At 32.0% G+C, this 25,456-nt stretch overlaps 3 protein-coding genes across 4 annotated transcripts; 2 read left to right on the top strand and 1 right to left on the bottom strand.

The window, feature by feature from the left end:
• The first annotated feature begins 1,294 nt into the window (after window positions 1–1,294).
• Window positions 1,295–6,365, top strand: LOC106104708 (odorant receptor Or2-like). Its single transcript, XM_013284836.1, has 9 exons — window positions 1,295–1,581; window positions 2,132–2,343; window positions 2,909–3,021; window positions 3,241–3,316; window positions 4,333–4,501; window positions 4,730–4,829; window positions 5,374–5,487; window positions 5,894–6,049; window positions 6,279–6,365. Exons 1-9 carry the CDS (start codon window positions 1,295–1,297, stop codon window positions 6,345–6,347), a joined length of 1,296 nt encoding a protein of 431 aa, XP_013140290.1. The 3' UTR covers window positions 6,348–6,365.
• Window positions 6,366–10,024: 3,659 nt separating this feature from the next.
• On the top strand, window positions 10,025–13,111 carry LOC106104810. The gene is made up of 6 exons (XM_013284951.1): window positions 10,025–10,450; window positions 10,926–11,232; window positions 11,377–11,473; window positions 11,895–12,005; window positions 12,619–12,792; window positions 13,067–13,111. Exons 1-6 carry the CDS (start codon window positions 10,033–10,035, stop codon window positions 13,109–13,111), a joined length of 1,152 nt encoding a protein of 383 aa, XP_013140405.1. The 5' UTR covers window positions 10,025–10,032.
• Window positions 13,112–17,514: 4,403 nt separating this feature from the next.
• Window positions 17,515–25,159, bottom strand: LOC106104791 (protein sidekick-1-like). 2 transcript variants are annotated; one of them, XM_013284930.1, is made up of 7 exons: window positions 24,962–25,159; window positions 24,502–24,621; window positions 21,451–21,587; window positions 20,756–20,966; window positions 19,897–19,996; window positions 19,181–19,338; window positions 17,515–18,109 (listed from the first exon to the last, which is right to left on the bottom strand). In XM_013284930.1, exons 2-7 carry the CDS (start codon window positions 24,536–24,538, stop codon window positions 17,841–17,843), a joined length of 912 nt encoding a protein of 303 aa, XP_013140384.1. In that variant the 5' UTR covers window positions 24,539–24,621; window positions 24,962–25,159; the 3' UTR covers window positions 17,515–17,840. The 2 variants fall into 2 exon arrangements, with proteins under 2 accessions (XP_013140384.1, XP_013140383.1); XM_013284929.1 differs by having other exon boundaries at window positions 24,982–25,159.
• Window positions 25,160–25,456: the final 297 nt, after the last annotated feature.

The raw sequence follows: 25,456 nt of genomic DNA, 5'->3' as shown, positions 1-25,456 counted from the left end.
TTTAAATAAAAAAAATCACGTTTTATTTTACCTTAAAGTAATGTATCAAAAACTATAGTTAAGTATCAATATTGATAAGTGAATACTCAATCATTCCAGCATTATACTTTCAAAAATCATTCCATTACTGAAGGTAAAGGTGCTAGGTGCACTAAGTACAACCATAAGTATCTCCGACAGCTATTTTGTTGGCGATGACTTGCCTAATTGATAGTTCTCATTCCGATTTGCAGGATGTACTTGTAGCGTCGTCAGGTTGGCTCGTACACAAGACGTCTGTTCTTGTTAACTGATTCAATAGTACTGATAATGATTAATTTTGTTTGAGTGCTTCTACTGTTGGCCATGGGATCTCAGTGTGGCCAACATAGACACAATCTATCCCAATTCCCGTCTATTTCGTAACATAAATATAGTCTTCCATTGTAAATATATCACGATATAATCTGTTTCTACTTAAAAGTCTCTTTACCAAAGTAAATGGCTTATTATTTCATCATTACACTTTGTTTTACTAGATAATTATACCGCTGTGGTAATTATTGTAATTGCCACAGACAACATTTCTAATGAACCATTTAAGGCTCGGACTATTTATGACTTTCATTTTTGTGTATTATACTTTAATAATAAAAACAAAGAAAAAATATAAATAAACAGGTGAGACGATACCTATAATAGGAAAGTCTTGACATGGTCACGAAATCAATAATGCTTGTCAACTTCTTGGTTTTTACCTATTAGATCTCACTAAAACAGCGTGAAGTTTTTATGACAGCATGATTTACATATAATGAATTTGTTCGTTTTTTCAATAAATGCCGCATAAAATACTGTGAATTCGTTCGCATTGGAGTATATTTAAAGCTATAACAATATTTATTTATACATACAAGAAAAGTGCTGCAAAATATTGCGACAACACGGTGCATATTTGTTGAAGCGGTGGCTGTAGGCAATCCGCACGAGTGTTATACAAAAAACATTTTATTTTAATTAATGAAAGTAACAATTTTTATACTAAAACTTATTCTACATACAATGTTTAATATAAATGGTTATTTTTGTACTTATTTATCAGTAAGTTATAATAATTATGATCAGAAAGTAACTAAACCTTTGTATTGAAAATTAGGTGACCGACAAAATATAAAATATATAATACGAATACATCCCTGCCTTAATAAAGTTTTTTTCATATAGGTAAGGTATTTAAATAGAAATATTTACTTTAACCGGAACAAGCGCTCTGAATACCATACGATCCGTTTCATTCAGACTTCTATCTTTCAAAATGATTTCCTTACGGAGGATCTTTTTAAAATTACTGTCAAAATTCTCACCTTACAATTTTATTGAGACACGAGACGAACTTGATCCTATAAATTACGTCAGCGTTCATATATTCTGGTTGAAATTCTATGGCATGTGGTACAATAACAGCTCTTGGAAGAAACTGAAGTTTTGGCTTAAAATTTTCTATACTTTCATAGTATTTTGGCTAGTTTGTATAATACCGTGTATAGGAGAGATATTTTACTTGTTACGTCGACGTGGAAACATCGGTCATATAGCTGAAGGGTGAATATTTAAATGTGAATATTTTAGTAGAAGCACTCTCGGTATTTATGAGTTAAACGTAGAAAGCTTTCACAACCAATTAGATTTGTCTATTTCTATCCACTGGCTTATCACTATGAACATAAGTAGGATAAAAATAGAGTATAGAACTAGAAAGAGTGATAAAATACATCTATCCTTAGTACTAACTGTGGCTCGCTACTTCTACTGCGTGAAATTAAAAAACAATAAAAAATATGGCCTATGTTACTCACAGATCTTTCTAACAGTGAAAGAATTAAAAATCGGCCCAGTAGATTAGTTTTAGTAGTAATTTATACTAATGTTATACAGAGGATAGATTTGTATTTTTGTATGTATTGAAATAACTCAAAAACCACTGGGTCGATTTCAAAAATTATTACACCATTAAAAAGCTACGTTATCAGTGAGTAACATGGGTTATATTTTTTTAATTTCACGCGGGCAAAGTCGCGAGCAACAGCTAGGTGTTCGACTATAGGTTTTAATAGAAACTATCGTAATTATTAATGTACCAATTGAATTTCAGACTGTATCTATTTCTCAGCGAAATGTACACGTACTTTAAACTTATAGTTTTTTGGTACAAGAAGAAAGAGATTTTGAATTTACTTAATTTTATGCATTGTCCTGAATTTAAGCCGCAAGAAATTGAACATAATGATATTATAAAAAGAAGAATAAAAACTGCCCGATTCGTGATGTGTGCTTATACGGGGATGTGTGTGGGTGCCGTCTCAGGTATACTACTTTCCAATATTATAAATGCGAAAGTTTAGGTGGATGGATGAATGTTTATTAGAGTTTGTAGCCTAAACTGCTGAACACATTTCGATGAAATTTGGTATAGATGTAGAGGATAGTTTGAAAGAACACATAGGCTACTCCCTTTTGTATCTTTTACTTGCACAATGACGGAGTCGCGTGTGAAAGCTAGTACACATATAAAGGAAAGATAACAGAAAAGGTTATTAAAAGTAACGAATGGATGATTATCTATGGACGTGTAAAACCATATCAGTATTTCGGCATGAACAATACAATTACTTAGCCTTTAATTACTTTTATTATTTTTAATGCGTATATCAACATTTTAAAATTTGTTCATTTGTAATAAACACCATAAACAGATAATCTATAAAATGTCCTGCCAAAGCAATGTAGATTGCGTTAACAACTAAATATTTAACTAGAACATGCTAATACGGTGCAAAGTAAGTATTTACGATTGTTACCAATTTACAACTGTTTTACAATTATTGCTATGAAACCGATTCCGATTAATAAACCGAATTATTTGTTCCAGTGGGAATACTAATGCCAATAACAGAGAACTTTGTTATATTACCAACTAATGTCGAATATCCGTACATCGACGTGTACAAATCACCGACATATTATTTCATTTATTTTCATCACGTAAGCAAGTTTATTTAAATTAGCGATCGATTGGAAGAAATTAGACTATAATTCATAAGCTAAAACTAAAAAAAAACCATGTTTATTAAAACAACAACTCAAACATTCAATATTCAATACACATTTACATTTAGTATTATTCAGAATTTTGCACTAAGGCTGTGGCTAAACATTATGTGCTGTAAGGTTATATTGAGTTTAAATTTCGCTTCTATTCAGATATATTACAAACCCGCTACGTGCATTATTGACGGCGTTATGGACACAATATTGGCTGCTTTTGTTGCGTCTGCAAGTAAGTTTATTTTGTATTATTTTGTATTTTAACCTCCTTTTTTTACCAAATAGCTGTGGTGCAAGCGAAATTAAAAAGTAATCTAATTAGTTTATGGCCATCTACCTGTATTTATTCCAAATTTCATCCTGATACGTTTTTTAGATTTACTTGATTACAATCATCCATACATATTTACTACTTTATATTATTAAATGAAAAAATAAAAAAGTTATTAATTCTTTAGTTCAAATTTAATTAACTACGAGATAACTTTACTTAAATTAATATAGAAATTTCAAGGTTAAGGTTGATCTTTTAAAAAAATAAACATAAATAAAATTCATTCGATTTATATGCGCACCAAACGTGTAGTAGATATTAGTTTAGTTAGAAGGGCTTTGATAGTAGGTAGATTAAATAGTACGCCAGGCTCTGTTAAACGCAATCAATAATAGATCATTACACGTTCAACTGTTTCTGTAAACCATTAGTACAATCCTTGTGAATAAAATAGTACGAACTAATGCTCACTTCTCTGAGATCAATAATATTTCCTAAGTGTTAATCTTACTTCTTACTAATATTATAAATGCGAAAGTTCAGATGTATCCATTTTTTTTTTGCCGTAAAACTCCTGACTAATAGATAAATAGTTTTAATAGCACATATGATGCAATCTTTTTTATTTAAACCTGAAATCTCAGGCAACGACTAATTATAGAATTAAATTTGTATTACCCTAAACCTAGAGACACTGTATACTTAAACACGTGTTTTAACTCTGAACGCTCTAGGTTTTACTAAAAATATATTTACCATACTGTTTTTGGGTATAAGTACGTTCTTATTTATTGGGCTAGATTGCATTTCGCTACTAAGCGTAATAATGTTTAAACCACCATAATTTGCCTAAAATCCGAGCCCGGGCGCTAAAGTCACGGTATAAAAACTTGACGCACGTTTCAACTAAAACGTATTTGAAACTCTGTTTAAGTTTTTTTATCGTAAGGTTCATATGTTTTTCTTTGTTTCAGTTGGACAAATAGAAATATTATCATTTAACTTAAGAAATTTTAAAGCAATGGCCCAACGTCAAGAAAAAAGGCAATTAAAAACTTTTAATTCTAGAAGTCATCCTTATCGCGATGATCATGTGAAGTGTGTTTTGAAGAAATGCATTAAACATCATGATGCTATCATAAGGTTTTATTACAATTTAGACTTTCTATTTTTGAAAAGTACGTAAACTGTATTCAGGTAATGTTACCGACAAAGCGTGAAGGCGACAATAAAAATTTTACAAGTGTCTGACATCATACGTCACTTTAAGAACGAAATCGTGGTATAAAAATCGCTGACTCTAAAACTTGTTAGGCAATTTACAAACAGGCGTTTTACAATTTGTTAGTGACATTTATATATCTATTTCAGGTATATCACAATGATAGAATCTGCATTCAGTTTGTCGTCGGCTCTACAGTTTATGTTAAGTGTCATGGTACTTTGTTTAGTTGGAATCAATTTTTTATCGGTGAGTTTAAATGTGTTATTTAGTGTTATACGATGCCATCGCTCAGTAATAATAAAATTAATATGTCGGAGTGACGAGGGGTATGTAGAATTCAATTTCGAAGGCAGATTATATAAACTGTAACGATTCTCCATTGTAGGCGTGCGTATGCCGGAGATAGTGAAATAACAATTGCTAACATTAGAAACACTATCCTTGGTTGACTACCATCTTAATTGATAACTTCACGACACAATCTAATCAAATTGCAAAAAGTTACAGAGATTAATCCATTGATTTTATAATAACAAATCGTATTTTTTTCACTTTTGACAACTGTCTTCCGTCATTTCATTGTCACCTTGACATCAATCATGTCATGCCCGATGTACATTCAGCCAGTACTCAAAAATATAAGTTGCCAGTAACTTTAATCGTTTAAAAAGTATCAATCAATTCGTCCCGTTAAATATATATATTTTTAAATAAAGTCCAAGACGAGATATTTTGCGTGAAATAAACCCGTATTGTTAACTTAATTTTTTTTTTACTTACTGAATTACAGATCGAAAACCATTTGGATCATTGCATGCAAATAATGTGGATGGCTATATATTTAACATGCATGTTGACAGAAGTGTTCATATTGTGTTGGTTTGGTAATGAATTAATTTTGAAAGTGAGTATGGTTTGCAAACGATATTAATTACACGTTAAAATTGTTGACATTATTCACTAAAATGTTATATAACTAACTAATAACTTTTGATTCGATAATCATCAGAAAAGAAATGAAAATTGTAAATTAACCAGGTTTCATACAAAATCATGCTAATACTAATATTATAAATGCGAAAGTTTAGATAGATGGATGTTTGTTAGAGTTTGTAGTCTAAACTGCTAAACGGATCTCGATGAAATTTGATCCAGATGTAGAGGATAGTCTGGAAGAACACATATTTCACTTTCCTTTTTTTTAATACCACGCGGGCGAAAGCTACTATTAGTTTGAAATTTTAAGAAGTTTTAAGGGTTTCTGATATTAAACTTGATAGGGACGTTGCATGTAAGTTATTATTCAACAGAGTCTGGAACTTCAAAACGCGACATTTGATAGTCCTTGGTTGGACATAGATCAATCTACGAAAATGTACATAATTATATTCATGGAGCGATGCAAGCGCCCCCTTTTAATTACAGCTGGAAAGTATTTCTCCCTCTCACTCAGTACATACACAAACGTGAGTTTTGATGATTTTTTTTTTACTTAAAGCCACTCAGCACATGTGCTGATCTTCCGTGGCCATCTTATTTTATCACTTATGTTTCAATAGTAGTCCTCCATTGGTCGAAATTCTGCACTTTATCTTATATTCACAAGAAATTGAAGAAAATAACACGCAAATGCCTAAAGCTGTGACTTAATAATTATTTTTAACATGTATTCTTATTCTTCGTATTCTCTTTCAGCTTATTAATTGGTCTTACAAAGCATTTGCTGTTATGAGAAATATGAAAAACAACGTTCTAGACAAGTAAATCTGCCAGATTAGTAAAGAAAAATAATGATAAGCTATTCTATCTAATTAGATAAGAGCCAATTAAATTAAAGAAGAAATTTTATTCCATACTCTTATTAGATTTTAGATACGAAAACAATAATCAAATAATAACTGTAATTGTATTTGTTAATCTCTTATTTTTCAATAAAATTATTTCTATTTCTATTTCTAATATTGTTTGAATAGCAGTATTGTATCATTAATGATTAAATTCTGGTTAGTAAGTGTTTTTTTTTATTTACACAATATAACATTTCTAAATGCTCTGGATTAAGGTAGAAATCTTATAATCGATTTCCAGGATCGATCTGAAGATTATTAAATTATGTAAATAGTACTGTTCGGTACAGATATATGTTATGTGGCGAACATATAGTTTTTTTCGCGGCCCTGGTTACTCGGGTAACCGGGCGCATTTTTATTCCGCGAAGGAGGGTAGATTCAAATCCCTCTCCCGTTCGGTCCGTCGCGAGTAGTGCGATGCGGTGAAAAGAGTCGTGTACAAGCAGCCTATCTATTATGTTGGTTATGGAAGTGTTATCTCAAAGGTTGTTGTGTTTACTTGTCCAACAACAATAACGTTGCATACGGGTGCATCTGCAGGCAGCATTGCTGGCACTTATAGACTTGACAGAACTAGACTTGACTCGATTGACACTAACGGTGACCAGGCACCTGCAGGCGGTGAGGCAGTTATCGAACAGGTAAGTGCCACTATATTCCTTTGTTAACAATATTATGCCCTCCGGTTTATGGCTAGTCTAAGGGTAGGTTGTGCCACAGGACCCGAACCCGTCTTGTACGACACAAGTACAAAATAATACAAAAAAATATCTATCGTCCTCTGAGCAAAATAATCAGGATTATCTCCCGTTCAACTTGACTTCCTGTTATTAGCTTTTTATTTGTAACTTTATACAGAGAAAAAATGTACGTTTACTCAGTTCCTGGAAGGTTAAAAAGGTCGCTCGAATTATAAGAAAATATCGTTCGAGAGATAATTAGATATCGCTATCTAGGGCGAGCACTTAATCATATTACCTGCTTCCAACGAATCACTTTATTTTCCATAGGATGACGTTGTCTTTCAAGGAAAACCCGAAATTAAAAATTCCATATTTAGTATTTTACATAAATAATTATGTAAAATATTAAATATGGAGTAATATTATAAAATATGTCCAAAAATAACAAGATAACTCAAGCCCGTAACCCAAAGGGGTAGGCAAAAACCATATATAATGATAAGCTCTGAAACATCTAATAAATATTAATAATTAAAGCAAAAAGAAATTAATGAAAGAATTGTTTCGCGGATGTTTTCATCCGTATATTTCCCCTGAGTGTACAAAGGTATGACAGAAAATGTACTTTTACTTGTTTTTAATTAACGGTCCTTTGTTTTCGGTCAAAAAAAACATGTCTCACTTTATGTTCGAACATGAAAAAGAGAATCTGCAGCGTGGCATTGGCGGCGAGTGCACCGCGCGAGCACGCCCCATCACTTCAGCGTAACCTAATTTGTCTTGGCGTTTCACTTAATTAAGTTTTCAATTTTAAGTATTTAATCTAACCACCAATTAAATCATTTCTTTATTTAATGTTGAAAACTCAAGTTATAACAGTATAAAAGGTCAATAAAAGTGCATTTTCACTATCTTTTAAAAAATGTCCACTGACATCTATACTAATATTATAAAGAGGAAACATTTGTATTTTTGTATGTATTGAAATAACTCAAAAACTACTGGGCCCATTTTAAAAATTCTTTCACCGTAGGAAAGGTAATTTATCTGTGAGTAACATAAGCTATTTTTTTAATTTTAAGCGGGCGAAGTCGCAACCAACAGCTAGTATGTATATAAATTTCTTCGACCATTAGTCATCTCTACCTATAACTTTCTTAGAAAAATAGAATATGACAATTTGTTACCGAAGTGAAAATTCAAGGTTAAATTATTTTTAGAAATGTTTCATGCAACCGTTTAATTCATGTAGAAATTCAAAGAACCTTTGTAATAAAATTGTATTAGTTAATTAAATAACTGAAAAAAACTTCAAGTTTCAAGAGATAATATTAATTAGTGATATTTAAAGTACAGTTTAATTGGGACACTGCAATTAGAGAGATATTTACCATATTTCTTTTGTGTCCGAAATTAATAAAATACCACAGCTAAAAATATTTGGAAAGGTTACTATTCATTTATTTCATTTAACTGCATAAATTACTTTAAGGTTTAACTGCTGTCCGGTCAGTTTTAACTAAAGCCCGCAACATATGCTCAGTTCTAACTAAACACTGAACTGTTCAGCTAAAATGTAACTGTACAGTTCTACTGACATTTAAAATTTAATCATACTTACTTGGTGACTTCCTTACTTGCATGCTTGCTTCCTTACTTGCGCTGGCGCAGCGACCCAAAGTAGGTCATGGCCTCCGACACGAGAGACATCAACATCGTCTGTCCTGCGTCGTCGCCTGCCAGTTCAGGCTCAAAAACCATACTATCTGTTAAAGCTGTTAGTAATAATTAAGTTAGTATAGCGGCCTCAATCATCTTATGACTTTGTTATATAAAATTCAAATATATGGTGGATTTATTTTTCAAACACGTGTGTTGTTTTATGTTAAAACAATAAGTAATTGAAACAAGTATTACTAAATAATGTTCAGGAAAATCTCAGTACCAAATGTTTTTCTTTCTTATTCTTCGTGTTAATTATACGAAATAGCGAAGATTTGAAAAAACCTTAAATCGGGCTTATCGCTTTCAATTCCTTCATCAATAGGCGTTACCAGAACGATATATTGTCTTCGTTCTCGCAGAAAACCACCATTAATTAGAGGTAACGGCAAGCGCCGTTTCTTATTACTGGGGAACACGCGAACGTGTTTTGTACTCGACTTATCAAACCTGAACTTCATTTTACTTCACTCAATTTGATTCTTGTGAAACAATTGCTTGTTATTCTGGCTTTATTTATGTTTTAAAGGGATTCCTTTGATTTTTTTACCTTTTGTTTTAAATTAAATGTTTGAAAACGTAGTTCTCAATTATTAGTGTTAGTGACTCTTATGTTTTACGTCCAAAAGAATAATTTAATAGTCACTAAGGGACCATTAAATGAATTCTTTTAAGGGACAGTCTTAGTGCATATTGAATAGATTTGTGTGTAAATTATGAGAAAATAAGACACATTTCGAAAGATTCTTATTCTCACACATCAGTTTGAGTTACGGAGTACTGGTAGTACAGCTAATAAGTATGAAATCTGCGTTAAGTGAGCCCACTTAACGACTCTGAGTACAGCTGGTAACTACAATTATGTTTCTAGGTAACGAGCCATTACTCTTTCAAAATTCGAAACATAAATTACATTCTGCTTGTAATAAATTACCATTTATAAGAAAAAAGTTTTCCATAATTCCGTCGGTGTGTTATTAATGCTCTCATTAATTTCTGTTAGGAAACTCGCCTAGTGTTTATGGATCAATTACATCAAAACTTCTACGAACTATGGAAAAGTTTAATTAATTTTGCTTCTACACTGAATGTATAAGATATCTTTGATTACGAACGCAAAGTCGTTACAACATTTCGATTGAATTGACGTAAACGTGCTTTAAAGTTTCCTTTATAATGTCTAAAGGAACAAAAATGTTGCTCATGAAAGTTTGTAGATTAATTAATTACACGGGACTTGGTAATTACTGGAACGAAGGTTCTGGAAATTGTTATTTGACAATATCATTAAGTGCTTACATAATTATGGTATTGCTCGAAAATCTCGCCGCTTGCTTTGGAGATTTCCCGAAAGTTGAAAAGAATTCTGCGGTCATGTTTTCCGTGATACACAACACGGTGTTGGCTAAAATGTTTCTACTATTATATTACAAAAAGTCGATAAGAAAATTAAACATTGAAATGGCTGAACTCGGCGCGGACATGGAAGATGATGTGATAATGAATAAACAGCATAAAAAAATTAAATACGGCCTTCTTTTGTATTTTGTTTCCGTTTATTTGTCACTTCTAGCTTATGGTGTAGACAGTTTGAGAAAATGTGTAACTGAAGGTAATTTTAACACTAAATTATATTTACATTAGCTGTTCCCGTGCGGCTTCATCCGCATCAAATTATGAAAATTTTATTTTATTGTTTACATTTGTCAAATTATCAATAGGAAATGTCAAACTGACATGACTTGACAAACCTTGCCAATCTTGTTTCCTTGATGTTGGCACTAACTAATGGTCTCTTTCCCACATTAGGGTTTTTATCCAAAATATTTACCCCCTAAGTTTAAGTCTCTTTAAGTGTGATCTACTATTTTATTTAATATTAGCTGTTATTCGTCACTTCGTCCACGAGAAATTAAAAAGTAATAAAAAATATAGCCTATGAAACTCACTAATAATGTAGCTTTTTAATGGTTAGCAAATTTTTGAAATCGTCCCAGTGGTTTTTGAGCTATTTCCATCCAAAAATAAAAATCTTTCGCCTTTACGCGTATAATATTAGTACTCGTAGATAATTACATTATTTTCAGGGACGCCATTCTATACGGTAGTGACATATTATCCAGGTTATGACAGCACAACATATGTGGCGAGTGTACTGAGAGTATTTTTCTATATGACATGGTTGTATATGATGCTACCGATGATGGCAGCAGATTGTTTGCCTATAGTGCACCTTATTATTATGGCTTATAAATTTATTACATTGTGCAACCATTTCAAGAAAATAAGCAAAGAATTCCGACGAAATAAAACTAATACGAGGAAAGAATCTGCTATATTAAAGCTTAAATTGGGTTGCATGCAAGGAATTTTAATGCACCGGAAATTAAATTTGTAAGTTTTGTGATACAATTAAAATTTAAATTAAATTAATAATAAATTTAACACGTTCGATGCTTCCGCGACTTTTTCATATCTGAACTCAGCGAGTTGCTGGAAACGTGTTATGTTTGTTATGGCTTTTGTTTTTTTATACAGATTATTAAAAGAAGTGAATCGTGTTTTCGGCATGATAATGTCTCTACAAGTTTGTGAGAGTTCTGCTGTTGCTGTTTTACTTCTGTTAAGATTAGCGGTGAGTCAACATTTTATCCTGCAATTACTTATGTTAATAACAATATAATGCGTATTTTTATGTCCGGATCTTTTACAAAATCTTTTAAAGTACTATACCAGTTACGATAATTCTACTCTTAAAAGACTTTATTAATACTTAGTGTTACAATAACTGTTAGGACATTCCAAATGTCACTAAAGTCTAAAAATATCTCCTAGCATTCTACATTTAACAAAATTCGTGGAACAAAACAATATTAAAACATCAAATCAAAATTGTTTCGCGTATACACAGTTCTAAAAAAATTCGGCCACATTTTTACGTCTATATTTAAAACAGGAGTCTCGATCAGAGGATCGATGGGTATATTTTTCAATAATGTAGTTTGGTTCAATTTTATTGTTTTATTTTTTACTAGATATAACTTTTAACATTACAGATATCTCCCCGACAAAATGTAACAGATGCGATAATGACGTATACATTTGTTACCTCCTTATTCATATTATTGGCTCTTAACCTTTGGAATGCCGGTGAAATAACTTACCAGGTACGTCCACTATTCTAATGTCTAAAAGGTTAAGTACACTTATGGCAAAGAGAAACCCGCACGTTATATTAAGTTTATTAAGTACTTACCTAAGTTACTTAAATGAAATTCGTTCTGTTTCTAAAACAATTCTATTGATACTTACCATTGGCATTTGGTTTAAATATTTGTTAATTTGATAAATACTTGACAATAAAGCATTAAAATAAACTAAAGGGATTTTTAATGCAACTACTTAGTCCAATATAATAAAGTGTAAACACACACTTCTTTTTTAGCGTAGGATGTTAGCCATCACAGTATATTTTTAAATAATTCTTACATTATTAAAAAACCCTACACTTACGATATGGGTTAGGCAATATATTTTCACGCAATCAAATTTAGGGGATAAATAGATTGGACAAAACCTTCATGTGGGAAAGGGATCATAAATTATAAGCACCCAAAATTAAGGAAGCAATGTTATTGTGGTAACGGTAATTTTGAAATTTGCAATTGATAATTTGACAAATGTAAATAATAAAATAAAGTTTTTATAATTTCACGCGAATGAAGCCGGACGGGAACAGCTATTGTTATTATAAGTTGAATTCTTTTAAATTATTACCAGGCTTCGCTTTTGTCATTTGACATATATTCCTGCGGCTGGCATCTGTGCGATTCCTTCCCACAGCATCAAAAGGACGTCAAACACCTGGTCCTTGTTAGCACTGCACAAGCGCAGAAGTCGCTTATTTTGAAAGCGTTTGCCATACAAGAATTATCGTATGCAACTTTTGTTTCGGTAAGTTATATATAATAATAATAATCATTAAATCTTGGTTAAAGATATTTAAATGTACATTAAAAACATTCTAAACGCGATTCAGTTGCGAAACAGAAATTGTGACATGTTTCTTCGAATTTGCTTATTGTGGCAATATTGTATTCAGGGATATTTTGGGTGCTGTTATTGAGTTCCGCGGAATCTGTCCATACAAAAAAGCCTTGTAAAACTTAATTAAATAATCTTCCTTTTGGTGTTGTTATTAGTATTGATAAAATATTTTTTTTTTCAGGTGGCCAGACTGACTTATTCTATATTTGCAGTATTTTATAAATGAAATTTTAACTCTATGGCTTCTTGTCATTTAAGTGTATAGAAAGTAAATATCATGTGCACTTAATGTAGGTTATACACAAAAAATAAATAGTATTGAAATAAATTTGTATTCTTGTAATTTCGCCAAAACAAGCACCTGAGCCGAAAACCTTATTTGGCGACTTCAGTTAATTTACTTTCACTTCGCTTGTGTCTACAGCATTTCTTAAATGAGATAACCGAAAGTCGTCTTGGGCAATTTTATCATTGTATTTCTATTGATTCTTCCTTCAAGAAGCGAGCCTACAATTTCCTCAAAGGCCGGCAACGCATCTGTAGTTCCTCTGGTGTTGCGGATGTCCATGGGCGTCGTTGACCACCTTTGTGTTCCCGCCGCTCGTTTGCCCCCTTCTCATATAAAAAAGACTATGTAATGAAAGAAGATAATCATCGTTAGAAAGAAAACAGCCAATAATAGATTGGACGCTAATGATATTGTCTAAAAAACCTGAAACAGTAAAGGTAACATTTAACTATAATAATCTGTGCCCAAAACTCTTTGCATTTATATTGTTACTAGCTTTCGGTCGCGACTCCGTCCGCGTGGTATTAAAAAAAAACAGAAGTGAATAGCCTATGTGTTCTTCCAGACTATCCTCTATGTCTATGCCAAATTTCATCGAAATCCATTCAGCCGTTTAGGCTACAAACTCTAACATCCATCCATCCATCTAAACTTTCGTATTTATGATATTAGTATGAAAGTATGATTTTAATGTGAAAATTTTTAATTAATAATATACGCTGGCTAGTTAGTTAAAACGTAAACATATAACCAAACCAAACTTTTCCAAACTGAAATTAATAACCAACATCATCTTTCTCAAGTTACCAAAATAATAAAAGTGTTTTGTATTGTTTTATATTTCGACACAATGTTTCATTTTATCCTTTTGCTGAAAAATAGACAAAACGATACTATTTCAAAAGAGAAAAAAATTTCAACCGTTTTCAAAAGGCTACTTAAACGGCCTTTGAAACATCTAGTTGACCTAATTAGTGTTCTGTCCTTAACAATCTGACGAGATCTCTGTTCTTTTATTTCTACGCTTGCACAATATCAAAAATTAAAATAGATTTAATATAATTTTGATAGAAGGTGAAGTATCTCAAAGCAACAGAGGAATTATATACACTTACTAGCTGTTGCCGCGCGGCTTCATCCGCATGAAATCATGAAAATTTTATTTTATCGTTTACATTTGTCAAATTATCAATTGCAAATGTCAAAATGACATGACATTACAAACCTTGACAATCTTGCTTCCTTGATGTTGGCAGAAACTTATGGTCTCTTTCCCATATTTGGATTTTTATCCAAGATACTTACCCCCTAAGTTTAATGGCTTGAAAATATATAGCCTAAAGTGTGACGTAAGTGTAGAGCTTTTTATTAAAAAAGATTTATCCAAAAATATGCTGTAATTGCTGACATCTTAGGCAACAAAGAAGTGTGTGTTTACGCTTTATTATAATAGTATAGATAAAGATATTGGAGTGTGAGGGATGATGAGCGATGTTCTCGTGAAAGTATATATATCGCTTACAGTCTTTGCATGTCCACTATAAGTTATCGGAGTTCTTTATTCGGCTCGCTTTGAGGTGAGGCCTGAACATGTGTTTGCATTACTTCGCAATTTTTACAGTCTAAACCCAGAGCTCTTTTATTCATTCCTAGCTGTTCCGGTGCGGCTTCATCCGCATGAAATTATGAAAATTCTATTATTTTATTTACATTTGTCAAATTATCAATTGCAAATGTCAAAATGACATGACCACAATCCATTGCAATATTACTTCCTTGGTGATGGCAGCTATGGTCCCTTTTCCACGTAAGGTTTTTAACAAAATTATTTACCTCCTGAGTTTAAATGCGTGAAAATATATAGTCTAAAGCAACTTACGTGCAGGGCTTTTTTATTAAAGAAAGAGTCATTCAAAAATATGCTGTGATTATATTAGTATAGGTTTTATTACAATAGTTACACTTGTTCGTATTTTTTTTTAATTTTATGTCGGTAGTTACACAAAAAGTCAGTTGTTGTGACGCATCTGCACGGCGCGATGTTTACGTGAACTAAATAAAAGTCAAGGGCTAATATTATCATAGAAATATTAATTAAATGTAACCCGTATTATTATAGTTTAGTGTTGTACGTATCAAATTGTGACCGTCCATGACCTCTTGTTAAAATTCGCTATAAGTGCACTAAAGATTTTTAATTCCGAAAGTTAAAAATAAATGTTGTTTGGAAAGTATGCGTTTCGAATTGTGAGCTACGACGTCATAATTTCGGGTGAGTAAAGCACATTCTTATTTAAAACGATAAAACTTTTAGCGTCTGAAATTTAAATATTCCGACTTACCCATAAGAAGTTAAGTCTCCTCCGTCACTTACAAGTGCTGACTTCGCCTCTTAAGTAGAAGGTTACAGTTACCTTCCGCAAACAACCACTCCCCAATGTCACACTTAAGATGCGTCACTCCAAGGTTATGTAAATTTACACGAATTTACTTTAACAAATCACAATGTTCTATTTCAAAATAACAATCTCCACTTCGCTCTGTAGTTACTATGTAAATCTGTTGGGTAAAAGCCCTACATATGCTTGCTAAGTTATTTTTTATTTAACTTGTTTATGTCAATCTTGAGTACTTATATTAATAGGAAATTGAAACATTTCATTTTACTTAGACGTAGGTCGCTTTATTTTCATTAATATTTCTTTCAACATCAAATACGCAGGAAATGTGTATTTCCTCCATTAAAAACTATATCTAATTTTCTCTTACAAATCGGTATTTTGTCACAACCATATTACCGATTTATCTAATGTTACGAAATCATCGATAAGACAGTGGGTTTCTACTGTAGTGACACTTGCATCGACATACTATAGTCATCCCTTACATTCTCATATAAAAAATAGAGACAATGTGTCTAATAAAAGTGTGACTGCAGTTGAATTTTACTCAGATAGTTCCTTAACCAATAGATTATGCTATTGAATTTGTATGTCATCAATTTCATATATAGAATTTCATTATTTACACTTTTATTAAGGTTACAATGCTTTTAGCAGAACCTTTTCATTTAAATTAAAAATTTATATTGTTTTTTTACAAGTTTTGTTTGATAAATCAAAATGAAACATCAATCTGATATTATTTTAATAATACTAATATATTATTCGTTGTTTATACATTACACTTATTAATAAAATTTTAATAACTGTCAGAATGTCCGCACAAATATTTTGAAAGCCTTCGAAAATTAATTTCTGAAATGTAGACAAATAATCCGATAATGGTGTAAATAGAATTTTAATAATTAATAGAAGCAATATAGATATTAAAAAAAATAAGAGTAAAAACTGACGTTTGGTGTGTGCCTTGTTTAAGTTGGTTTTCATTGCAGATACATTAGTGCGAAAATATATTGCCATCTCAATTTTATCAAAAACAACGTGAAGGACGGCAACATGTTTTTATACATGTGTTTCAGTAATGAAAATTACGGTAAACAGAAGTAATAAGAAATGAATCCTTGAAAGTGTTATTTGTATAAAAACAAGTTGTACTTGTACTGTCAGTCACAAAAAAATGTACTTACTAATAAAAACAATTGAAGTAATGCTAATGAAATACCTATTTATGAGACAACTAGGCTTTTAATTAACCCGCCCACTTAAATAACCTTGACAGTAAATCTGATATTGTGAATATGAAATGTTTATTTTTATAACACGAGCACAAAGGTCGTCACCTATAGAAAACTGGTATAACAATATCTGAGATGGCATTACCTTTTTTATTCAGAGGAATAAATTGCGAGGGTAGTAAACGGAGGAATAAAAGCGATAAACGGAAAAAATATAACTAAATTCCGAATCATTTGTGATTATATTAGTATTCGGAGTTTTGATATCTAATTTACAATTTGATCGTACCGAATGACTTAAAAATATTATTGAATTATCGTCATCATAAACATAAATATAAAAATGAATATTTGTACCAGAAATCTTAGTTTTACATGTTTATTTTATAACTAAGTATATAAGTACAATTTTATATACAATTTCTTTTCATTTTATCTGATAATTTATATAAAATTACAATATTTCCGATAAAGGACATTAGGTTTTCTTTAGAACAAACTTGATACGACTAACTGGAAAATTATTTATATAAATACTTCTGTTTCCAAATAATTTACTGTGACGAGAACTAATAGCTATAAAGCAGGGGTGGCCAACCCGTCGATCGCGACTATTAATCACGGTAAAGTAAAAGAACATAAATACGTAAAATAAGTCGAAGCGAAAGATGTCACAATGCTCACACTGAATATAAATATGTCTAACTAATAATATTTTTGTTTTATGTTTTCCCTTGAAATAAAACAAAAATACTACATGTTTGTATAAATTGCTGCTTCTTCAAGCAGCACGCAATTGGGAGTTTGCACTGGGTTTTGTCAGTAAACAGTAGATCTTGTTCTCAAGTAGACCACCCCTGCTTTAAAGTATTTGTTATTCTATTAATTTGAAGCGGTACAATTAAACACAAAGCAAAGTTGTTTGATTATAATTCTGAAAGTTAGAAGTAGTAGGTAAGTTAAGGCTTACATTTCAAGTTAGAATTGGTCACAGACAAGTTAGTACAACGAATTCAGTAGCGTGTTTAGTCAACTTTGACTTAATAAATATGTTAATGTGCAATGAATTAAGAAATTAATGATAACATTGGTCAACAACATAAAAATAACAATTAGAAGAATTAAAATATAATTAGCTAGGAGTATGGATAAAAAAGATGATCGCGTGGAATTGTTCACAACGTACATTGTTAGGAGAGTAGTTATTATGTAATAGTTGAGACGTATTGTATTGCCGGAGCCCTGTATGGCGGCGGGGTGCTCGCCGCTCAGCACGTGGACGATCACCGATGCAGGGTCTGAACAAAAAATATAGCAATTTAAATATTGCAGCATAAAGTCGCCCTTGCGCAATTCTTGTCTTAGCTTTTAAGTATATGTTTTGTAACTATTGTGGAAAAGATTAAATAAATAAATAATAAAATTGTTAGGTTACAAAAAAGATATTTTCAATGCTATACATAATCCGCAACAACTAAGTATATATGTAATTCCAGTTCAGTTATGGTGGAGATAATAATGAAATGGGAATTGTAAGAAAATGGTTTAAGAGTTTTTTTTATAAAACTCGATTACACTTAATATAATCTAGGGCTTCCAATTTTAAAATACTCGTGATGTTAAGAAACATTTTTAAACTCGCTTATCGTCTTTGAAATATGAGATATCAAATTATGCTCTCGTGTTGGTGTTACGTCAGTGAAACCTCAGCGCAACAAACGCAAAAGCGTATAGTACACGCGCGGTGCAGAATTACGTGGAAGATGTAGTTTGAAAAAATAAACAATGTTTCGTACGTTTACGTTTTTAGATGTTCAGTTGATTACAAGCAACACGTCACAGCAAAGCTCTACCACTGTTAGTTAAAATAAAACTCTATAAAGCCAATTGCTTCCCTAAAAGTGAAGTCAAATTGGGTCGTTACTGTGGACGCGATATCGTTTCAGCTAAAGTGCACAAGAGGGCAGTGCCGCAGCTCGTTTGACTGCTTCACTACCATTCGAATTAAATTGCTGGTTTTTTTGCATCGCCATTTGCAAAGAGATAACAGATGCCAAAAAAATAATGTACAATATTTATTTAGCACTAACAGTACACGCAACGTTGTAAGAATTCGAAATCATCGTACAGTCAAATAAATTAATTTGCTTATCACTGAGGTCTTAATACAGAGAAAGCAAAATTTACAAGATTATATTATTACCAGAAAAAAATACAGGTATTGTAAAATACTTATACTTGTAAAATAATATATTAACGACAATTTCTACCTATCGTATTTTGACCGATAAATGACGTTTATTCGCAATGGGTACGAAATATAAGTCCTCGACCGTAATGTTACTCTTTGAACAGTTTAATCGACTTACCCGAACTGCTCGGCGCGCAAGTATAGTTGCCTGAATCTTGTGGTATAGCTCTTGCGATTAGCAGGCGACTGGTCCTCGTCTTCTGGTCTGTCAGTACATTTATGCCACCTCTCTGCGCGTAATTCACCACGTCTTTGTCTCGAAACCAATAAATAAAACTGCGAAACAAAAAACACATGTATACGTTAACCACCAAGAGCAATGGCTCTTATTAATTAAATTATATTAAATGGGTAAACCCGGGCATTCGATCACGTGAGCATAAGTCATAGTCTCCAAGCATAAGTTTAGGCTCAGTTGAAATCTATACTCATTACAATAAAGCGTAAACACACACTTCTTTATTGCCTAAGATGTCAGCAATTACAGCATATTTTTGAATAGTTCTTTTTTAATAAAAAGCCCTACACTTATGTCACGCTTTATGCTATTTATTTTCAAATATTTTGGATAAAAACCCTAATGTTGGAAAGAGACCATAAGTTGCTGTCAACATCAAGGAAGCAAGGTTGTCATGTTTTGTCATCATGTCATGTCATTTTGACATTTACAATTGATAATTTGACATATGTAAACAATGAAATAAAAATTTTCTTAATTTTATGCGGATGAAGTCGCACGGGACATAAAAATATAGTTAAGGTAATTTTTTTGCTAATAATTTTAATATAAAATGTCTATTCCATCATGTTTTATTCAATGTAAATTTGTAATACCTGGGTGCTTCCGGAGCGTCCTTTGTTACGCATGTCAGATTGATGTCCGATCCACTTCTAACGAATAATTCGTTTCCATTTAAAATTTCCGCCTTCGAAACTGTTTTGCGTTAAAACAAAAACACATTGTACGATTAAAATTACACAATGTTATTTGCGTGTATTGTTTTAAACAGAAAGAGTAAATTTAAAACGAATGCAACTTTTTTACATTAAACTTTACCAGACGAAATAAAGCACTTGAATAATTTAATATAAAGCCTCAGCTTTAGGCCTCATATTAACTGCATTCATATTTCCTCGACAAAGCAAATTAAAAGTTTATTTATTAATTCTACAACATATTGTATACTGTACACGATAACTGTTTATGGAATAGAAAACAATTTTTCCATCAATGGTTTATTAAAAAATTTAATATGTGTATGCAACGTAAAAACTGGTGAAAATTCGAAAGAAAGAACAAAATAGAAACTGTGTTTCGGTAAAAATCAAGTTTAGAAACACCTATCAACAATTCTGACGTAGGATGTTGTGTATTCCTGAACATGACACGTAAAAGATTGCGTTATTCGCAGTTGAAGTTGTTAAGAACAGTATTGCGAAAAATTATAACTACAAAAAAAAATATATAGTTAAATAAACATTTAAAGTAAGTAAATATTAAACCGTTGAAAAGTAGAAAAAAAGAGGTTTGTTTTTTATATCTGCAACAGTTCTATATGGCCACTGAGCGTAAAAAGAAACAGATTTGAAGCGTAAGGTAACATTCCTTTTTTATTCTTTCCTGAACATTATAGAGCATTTAATTATTTTGAAGAATATTACAGAATTAATTAATATAGTCTTTATTACGTACCAACAACGCTTAGTCGAAATGACAGACTAATCTTTGGTTCTGTCGACACTTGGCACTCATATGCACCAGAGTCTGCCGGCTTGACTGGTGAAATCCGTAACGTCCACTCATCGGAGCCCTCAGGGTGGAGCGACACGAAGCGCCCGTCTCCGCTGTACGTGTGGACGCCTACTGATATAATATGCAAGTCACGTTTCCGTATCCACGATACCTGGAATATTAGAATTTATTAGGCGCTGATAACAGGATATACTCGGATATACAGCGCACGTTACTCTACATGGTTACATAAATACCGTAAGCGTCTTCTCAAACACCTATATAAAAATACTGTCATTTTTAAGATAAAAGGTAGTAAACAAGCAAGCGTTTACTTCAATTTGATAAAATAGCAAAGTGACCGTTGCCTGTAGTTAGCATTCGCCTTCTTTAGAATATATTTCCTTTTCCTTTGAGACCAGCTTAGATTTGGCGGGAACCTATTCAGTCGTGTCTATATAATAAAAGGGTGGGAAGCGAGGAGAAATTAGGCCTCCGGCTAGCACTTCACGTGTATCTTTTGTGTAGTCGTGGTATAGCACGAGAAAAATCGGTCCTACCACTATTAAAATTCATTACGATAATAATATGAAGTGGGCGAGGCTGCTCATTTAAAGTGTCTTATATAAATAAACGCATAATAATTTGTTACTTACAGATTTATCGGCAAGATTCCTAACTCTGCACAGTAGGAAGGCCGCCTTTCCGATCGTAGCTGCGACCTCGCGCTTTGTGTTATTGTCGAAGTAGGGCTGCCCCAAATGGTCCCAGTGACCTGGGCGCGCTGACACCCCTATTACACAATTTTATTTTTACATTTGAGGACTGTGTATGGGTTTTATCGTACATACTGTTTGATAACACTTGTTGATTTACTCGTGCAGTATTCGGCCGTTAGTGAGATTTATTAAGCCGCACTTACAGTTAAGGGGTAACACTCAGTGCAAGTTTATCATGAGTAATCTATATAAAGGTATTTTTTAATAACCAATTACGAAAGAAATACTCTTAATATGTTATTCATGGGAAATCTAAAGTTTTTAGGTTTGGATTAAAGTACCTTTTGGAAAGGTATTATACATATCTAGTTTCATTTGCCTGGACATATTTTAAAATTAACAACATTTTTGTATACTTCAAAAATTTACAATAACATTTTATCGAAATCAAATACAACAATGGAAAATGTGGAAAATGCAATACAAATTGGGTTTATTTATTCGGACTAGTGAAATATTACTTTTATCATTGAAACAACCAAATTTGATTTAAAAGCAACACAAATTTGTTTTTGTAATAGTTGCATTTTTTTAGTTTTAATTTTTTAAATTATTTATAAGTATTTTAAACACGATGATTGTGGCTTTTTATTGAACCAAACAAATTAACTCATAGTGATAGAATTCAAGTAAAAAATGTCTGTGAATATTCAAAGATCTTAATTAGGTCAACTTTAAATATATGGTAAAGTATGGGCATATAAAAATTATTTTTTTAAACAACTTTAAAAACAGAATTCATTAAATTAACTGCTTCTAGATTTGTACGTGATTCATGAATCGTGTAAATGAAAACACGAGTCATACCGTCGGCTTCTACTGCTTGAAATAGTAAAAGACATATTGGAATTCTTCGATTTTCAATGAAATCTGGATATCGGTGTTCTGGAAAAACCCACGTTCATTATCACTAGAAAGTACTAGTATATTTTTTATAGCCAAAATTATTCAATGTTTTTCTCAGATCTCTACAGATTACCGCTGAAAAGACGTTCCGACAACCTCCTGATAATTATAGTGTAACGAAAAAAAGAAACATGTCTGTATAAAGTTTTTTTTTTAAATTTAATTAAATATACCAAACAATTTTCAGTTGTATATCTTAAATTGATTACGTACAAAATTCCCAACAGCACCAAAAGTGTAAATAAGCAAAACAAAACACATTTCTATGTTCATCAAACTTATCGAGCGTTTCCCGTTCGGCCGATAGACCCAACAGTCGAGTGATCTATTAGCATTTTTTCCCATTAGGCTGATCGGATCCATACAATCGATACAGCGAATGGGAAACACCCTACTTGTAATGATTTAAATCTAATTGTCCTAAATGTGGCATCAAATACATTGATTATTAGATTATTAAAATAGAAAAATGTTGATCAAAATCTGGTAAAGTTATTGTTACCTGTTGCTCTATCGAAAGTAAATCGACGAAATAAACATCACCATAAATCGAATCTACACTGTTCAGTAAACAACGACTGAAATAGACTTTATTGTTAGTTCAGTGGAGTTTGAATGTACAAAGTAAATAAATACGAATTCTGATACGGTTTAGAACTAAGGCCATTCTAAAGTGGACATTCAGGTTAATACGCATAAAGCGGGAGATTTATTCTATTCTTTTACTTCCTGCGCTACCAGGTACTAGGTGTAACACACCCTGTATATTGTATGTACATTTCTTATTCGCACTGTAAGCGAGATACCTACCAGTTATTTTAGAGTTAGTTTCGCATTAAACGTGTAAAAGGCAAAAGACTAAGTATCGATGTCTGAACAAAATGTGTTGCATTACAAAGTCATCATCTCCCCTGCCTTATCCTACTCCCGTAGGGTCGGCGCACCGGGTTTTCGTCATCCAAAGCATTCTATCATCCGTCATCTCAGTCATCACTCCCTTCTTGATCATGTCACCTTTCACGCAATCCATCCATCTCTTTCTAGGTCTACCTCTACCGATGTACCCCTCCACATTCATAACTAACATTCTTCATTACATTACAAAGTACATTATTATTAAGTACATTACAAAGTGTTATTCAAATTTCGCAATTAGAGAAGAATTTTTTATGCTGTTTCAAAACGTGGGTTTTATTGCATTAATAAAATTGCTATCTAACCTTTTTATAGAGAAGTTGAGCGATATTTTAACTATGTGTCTCTTTGCAATAGATTTCTCGTACTACGACATTACATGTGATAGCTTGACAAGCTTGTGTAGCTTGACGTGAAGATAAGGGTCAAAATTGTTAAATAGAGTTAAATGCAGTCTGCATTGTTGATATGAATTGGCGATATGACACGGACAACAACATACTAACCAACTCACATCACATCTAAACTAAAGGGATAGGCAGAGACAACGAAACTTTATTTAGCTCGATCCTGACACTTTCTCACTTCCACATTCATACACTTACTCATACATATTCGTCGGTTTCGAGTATTCTTAATGAAGTAATAACAATAAGTAAATAAACATATATTTTGGTTTATCAATTTGAGGAACGAATACGCCGTTTCTTAAATGATAAAGTGACAAATGAGCACCTTACATCCACCCTATACGGTATATCGGAGAGCATAGGACCCCTGTCCATAGATAACTACAGTTAGAAAGGTGTAAATGCGTTGCCTACGAGAAGATACATAGATTAGGGTGCGGGAATAGGATATACCTTCCCATACATCTCTGTGTTGTTTTTGAACGTCTGTCAAATCGCCGACATTGTTGAGAGACTCCGAACAAATATCTTATTATTGTTGAAAGAAGAGTAGAGTCTTTCAAAATAAAAACAGAACGCTCTAAGACAGCATTACAATAAGCCCGCTTATCCCACATCTTCCAGAGATTGCTTTTAAAAAAAAATATACAGTTGATATTGAAGTTTGTACAATAAACGATTATTATAAATATCTTACCAAACAGGAACACAAATCCAATAAAAGCCACCCACATTTTGATGTTATTGTTTTTATTCACATCACAAATATCTGTCCAAAAGTCGGGTGTCCACACTTCACGACATTAATTATTAAAAGCTATAATCAAATTCATTAAACAGTAATCAAATCAATATAGAAACTAATAAATGTGTTTTCATTAAAAAAAAAATTACTTTTATAAAATGAAATTGATAATTGAAAAGAAAGAAACAATACTGTAACTTAAAAAGAAACTGAGAAATAGTATGCAATTAAAAAAAACTTATTCAAACTAAAACACTAAAATGTGACAAAACACGATTGAATTTTTTCAAAAGGGCTTTAAATAAGTTACTTCAAATCTGATTGAGTGTAATTTATTTTATGTAAACACTCACTTTGACACAACATAACTTAAAACAACAATAGTAATCGGAACTTTTACTTAAAAAGTTACCTAATTAAAAAAATACAAACATCCTCCATATTTAGATTTTTTAGATAACCACTTTTCCGAAATAAATTCCATCACTTTAATATTTATACTTTATATAATAGTCTATATTATATTGATAAATGTCGCATAATTGTCGTCGAATACAATGTAGAGGTATTTAGTGTGTCCGACACGTGGACTAGACGCGCGGCCGGCACGGGGTTGCGGGGTCGACTACTCTACCGGGATGAAATGGCGCGGCGGCGCGATACTATGTGCGCAGAAATAATCCTTTTGCTTCCAACTTTGAAAATTGGCACTCGCAAGAGGTTTGTTCTGCCCCTCTGATGTTTTAATACGTATGTATCTACATTCATAAAATAAACCTATAGTTACTGAATGCCTTTACAGTCTCTATAATCTTTAGTAAATATTTGATATTTGCGTTTAATGGCTCAATTGTTAAGTAATGTTTATTAGCAAGCTATTAAAAAGTCTAGACTAGAGAATAGACAT

Source organism: Papilio polytes, unplaced genomic scaffold, assembly GCF_000836215.1.
Source record: "Papilio polytes unplaced genomic scaffold, Ppol_1.0 DF823399.1, whole genome shotgun sequence".
Classification (NCBI taxonomy): Eukaryota; Metazoa; Arthropoda; class Insecta; order Lepidoptera; family Papilionidae; genus Papilio; species Papilio polytes.
This window is presented reverse-complemented; position numbering and strand designations above follow the sequence as displayed.

Excerpts from the sequence above, each read along its gene's own strand:
- LOC106104708 (XM_013284836.1), top strand. The coding sequence starts at position 1,295 with ATGATTTCCTTACGGAGGATCTTTTTAAAATTACTGTCAAAATTCTCA. Across the intron at positions 1,582-2,131 it reads ATCGGTCATATAGCTGAAGG|ACTGTATCTATTTCTCAGCG; the intron begins GTGAATATTTAA and ends ATTGAATTTCAG. Across the intron at positions 4,830-5,373 it reads TTGGAATCAATTTTTTATCG|ATCGAAAACCATTTGGATCA; the intron begins GTGAGTTTAAAT and ends ACTGAATTACAG.
- LOC106104810 (XM_013284951.1), top strand. The coding sequence starts at position 10,033 with ATGTTGCTCATGAAAGTTTGTAGATTAATTAATTACACGGGACTTGGT. Across the intron at positions 11,474-11,894 it reads TACTTCTGTTAAGATTAGCG|ATATCTCCCCGACAAAATGT; the intron begins GTGAGTCAACAT and ends TTAACATTACAG. Across the intron at positions 12,793-13,066 it reads CGTATGCAACTTTTGTTTCG|GTGGCCAGACTGACTTATTC; the intron begins GTAAGTTATATA and ends TTTTTTTTTCAG.
- LOC106104791 (XM_013284930.1), bottom strand. The coding sequence starts at position 24,538 with ATGTGGGTGGCTTTTATTGGATTTGTGTTCCTGTTTG. Across the intron at positions 19,997-20,755 it reads ATTTCGACTAAGCGTTGTTG|TTTCGAAGGCGGAAATTTTA; the intron begins GTACGTAATAAA and ends AACGCAAAACAG. Across the intron at positions 18,110-19,180 it reads TTGCGCGCCGAGCAGTTCGG|ACCCTGCATCGGTGATCGTC; the intron begins GTAAGTCGATTA and ends TTTTTTGTTCAG.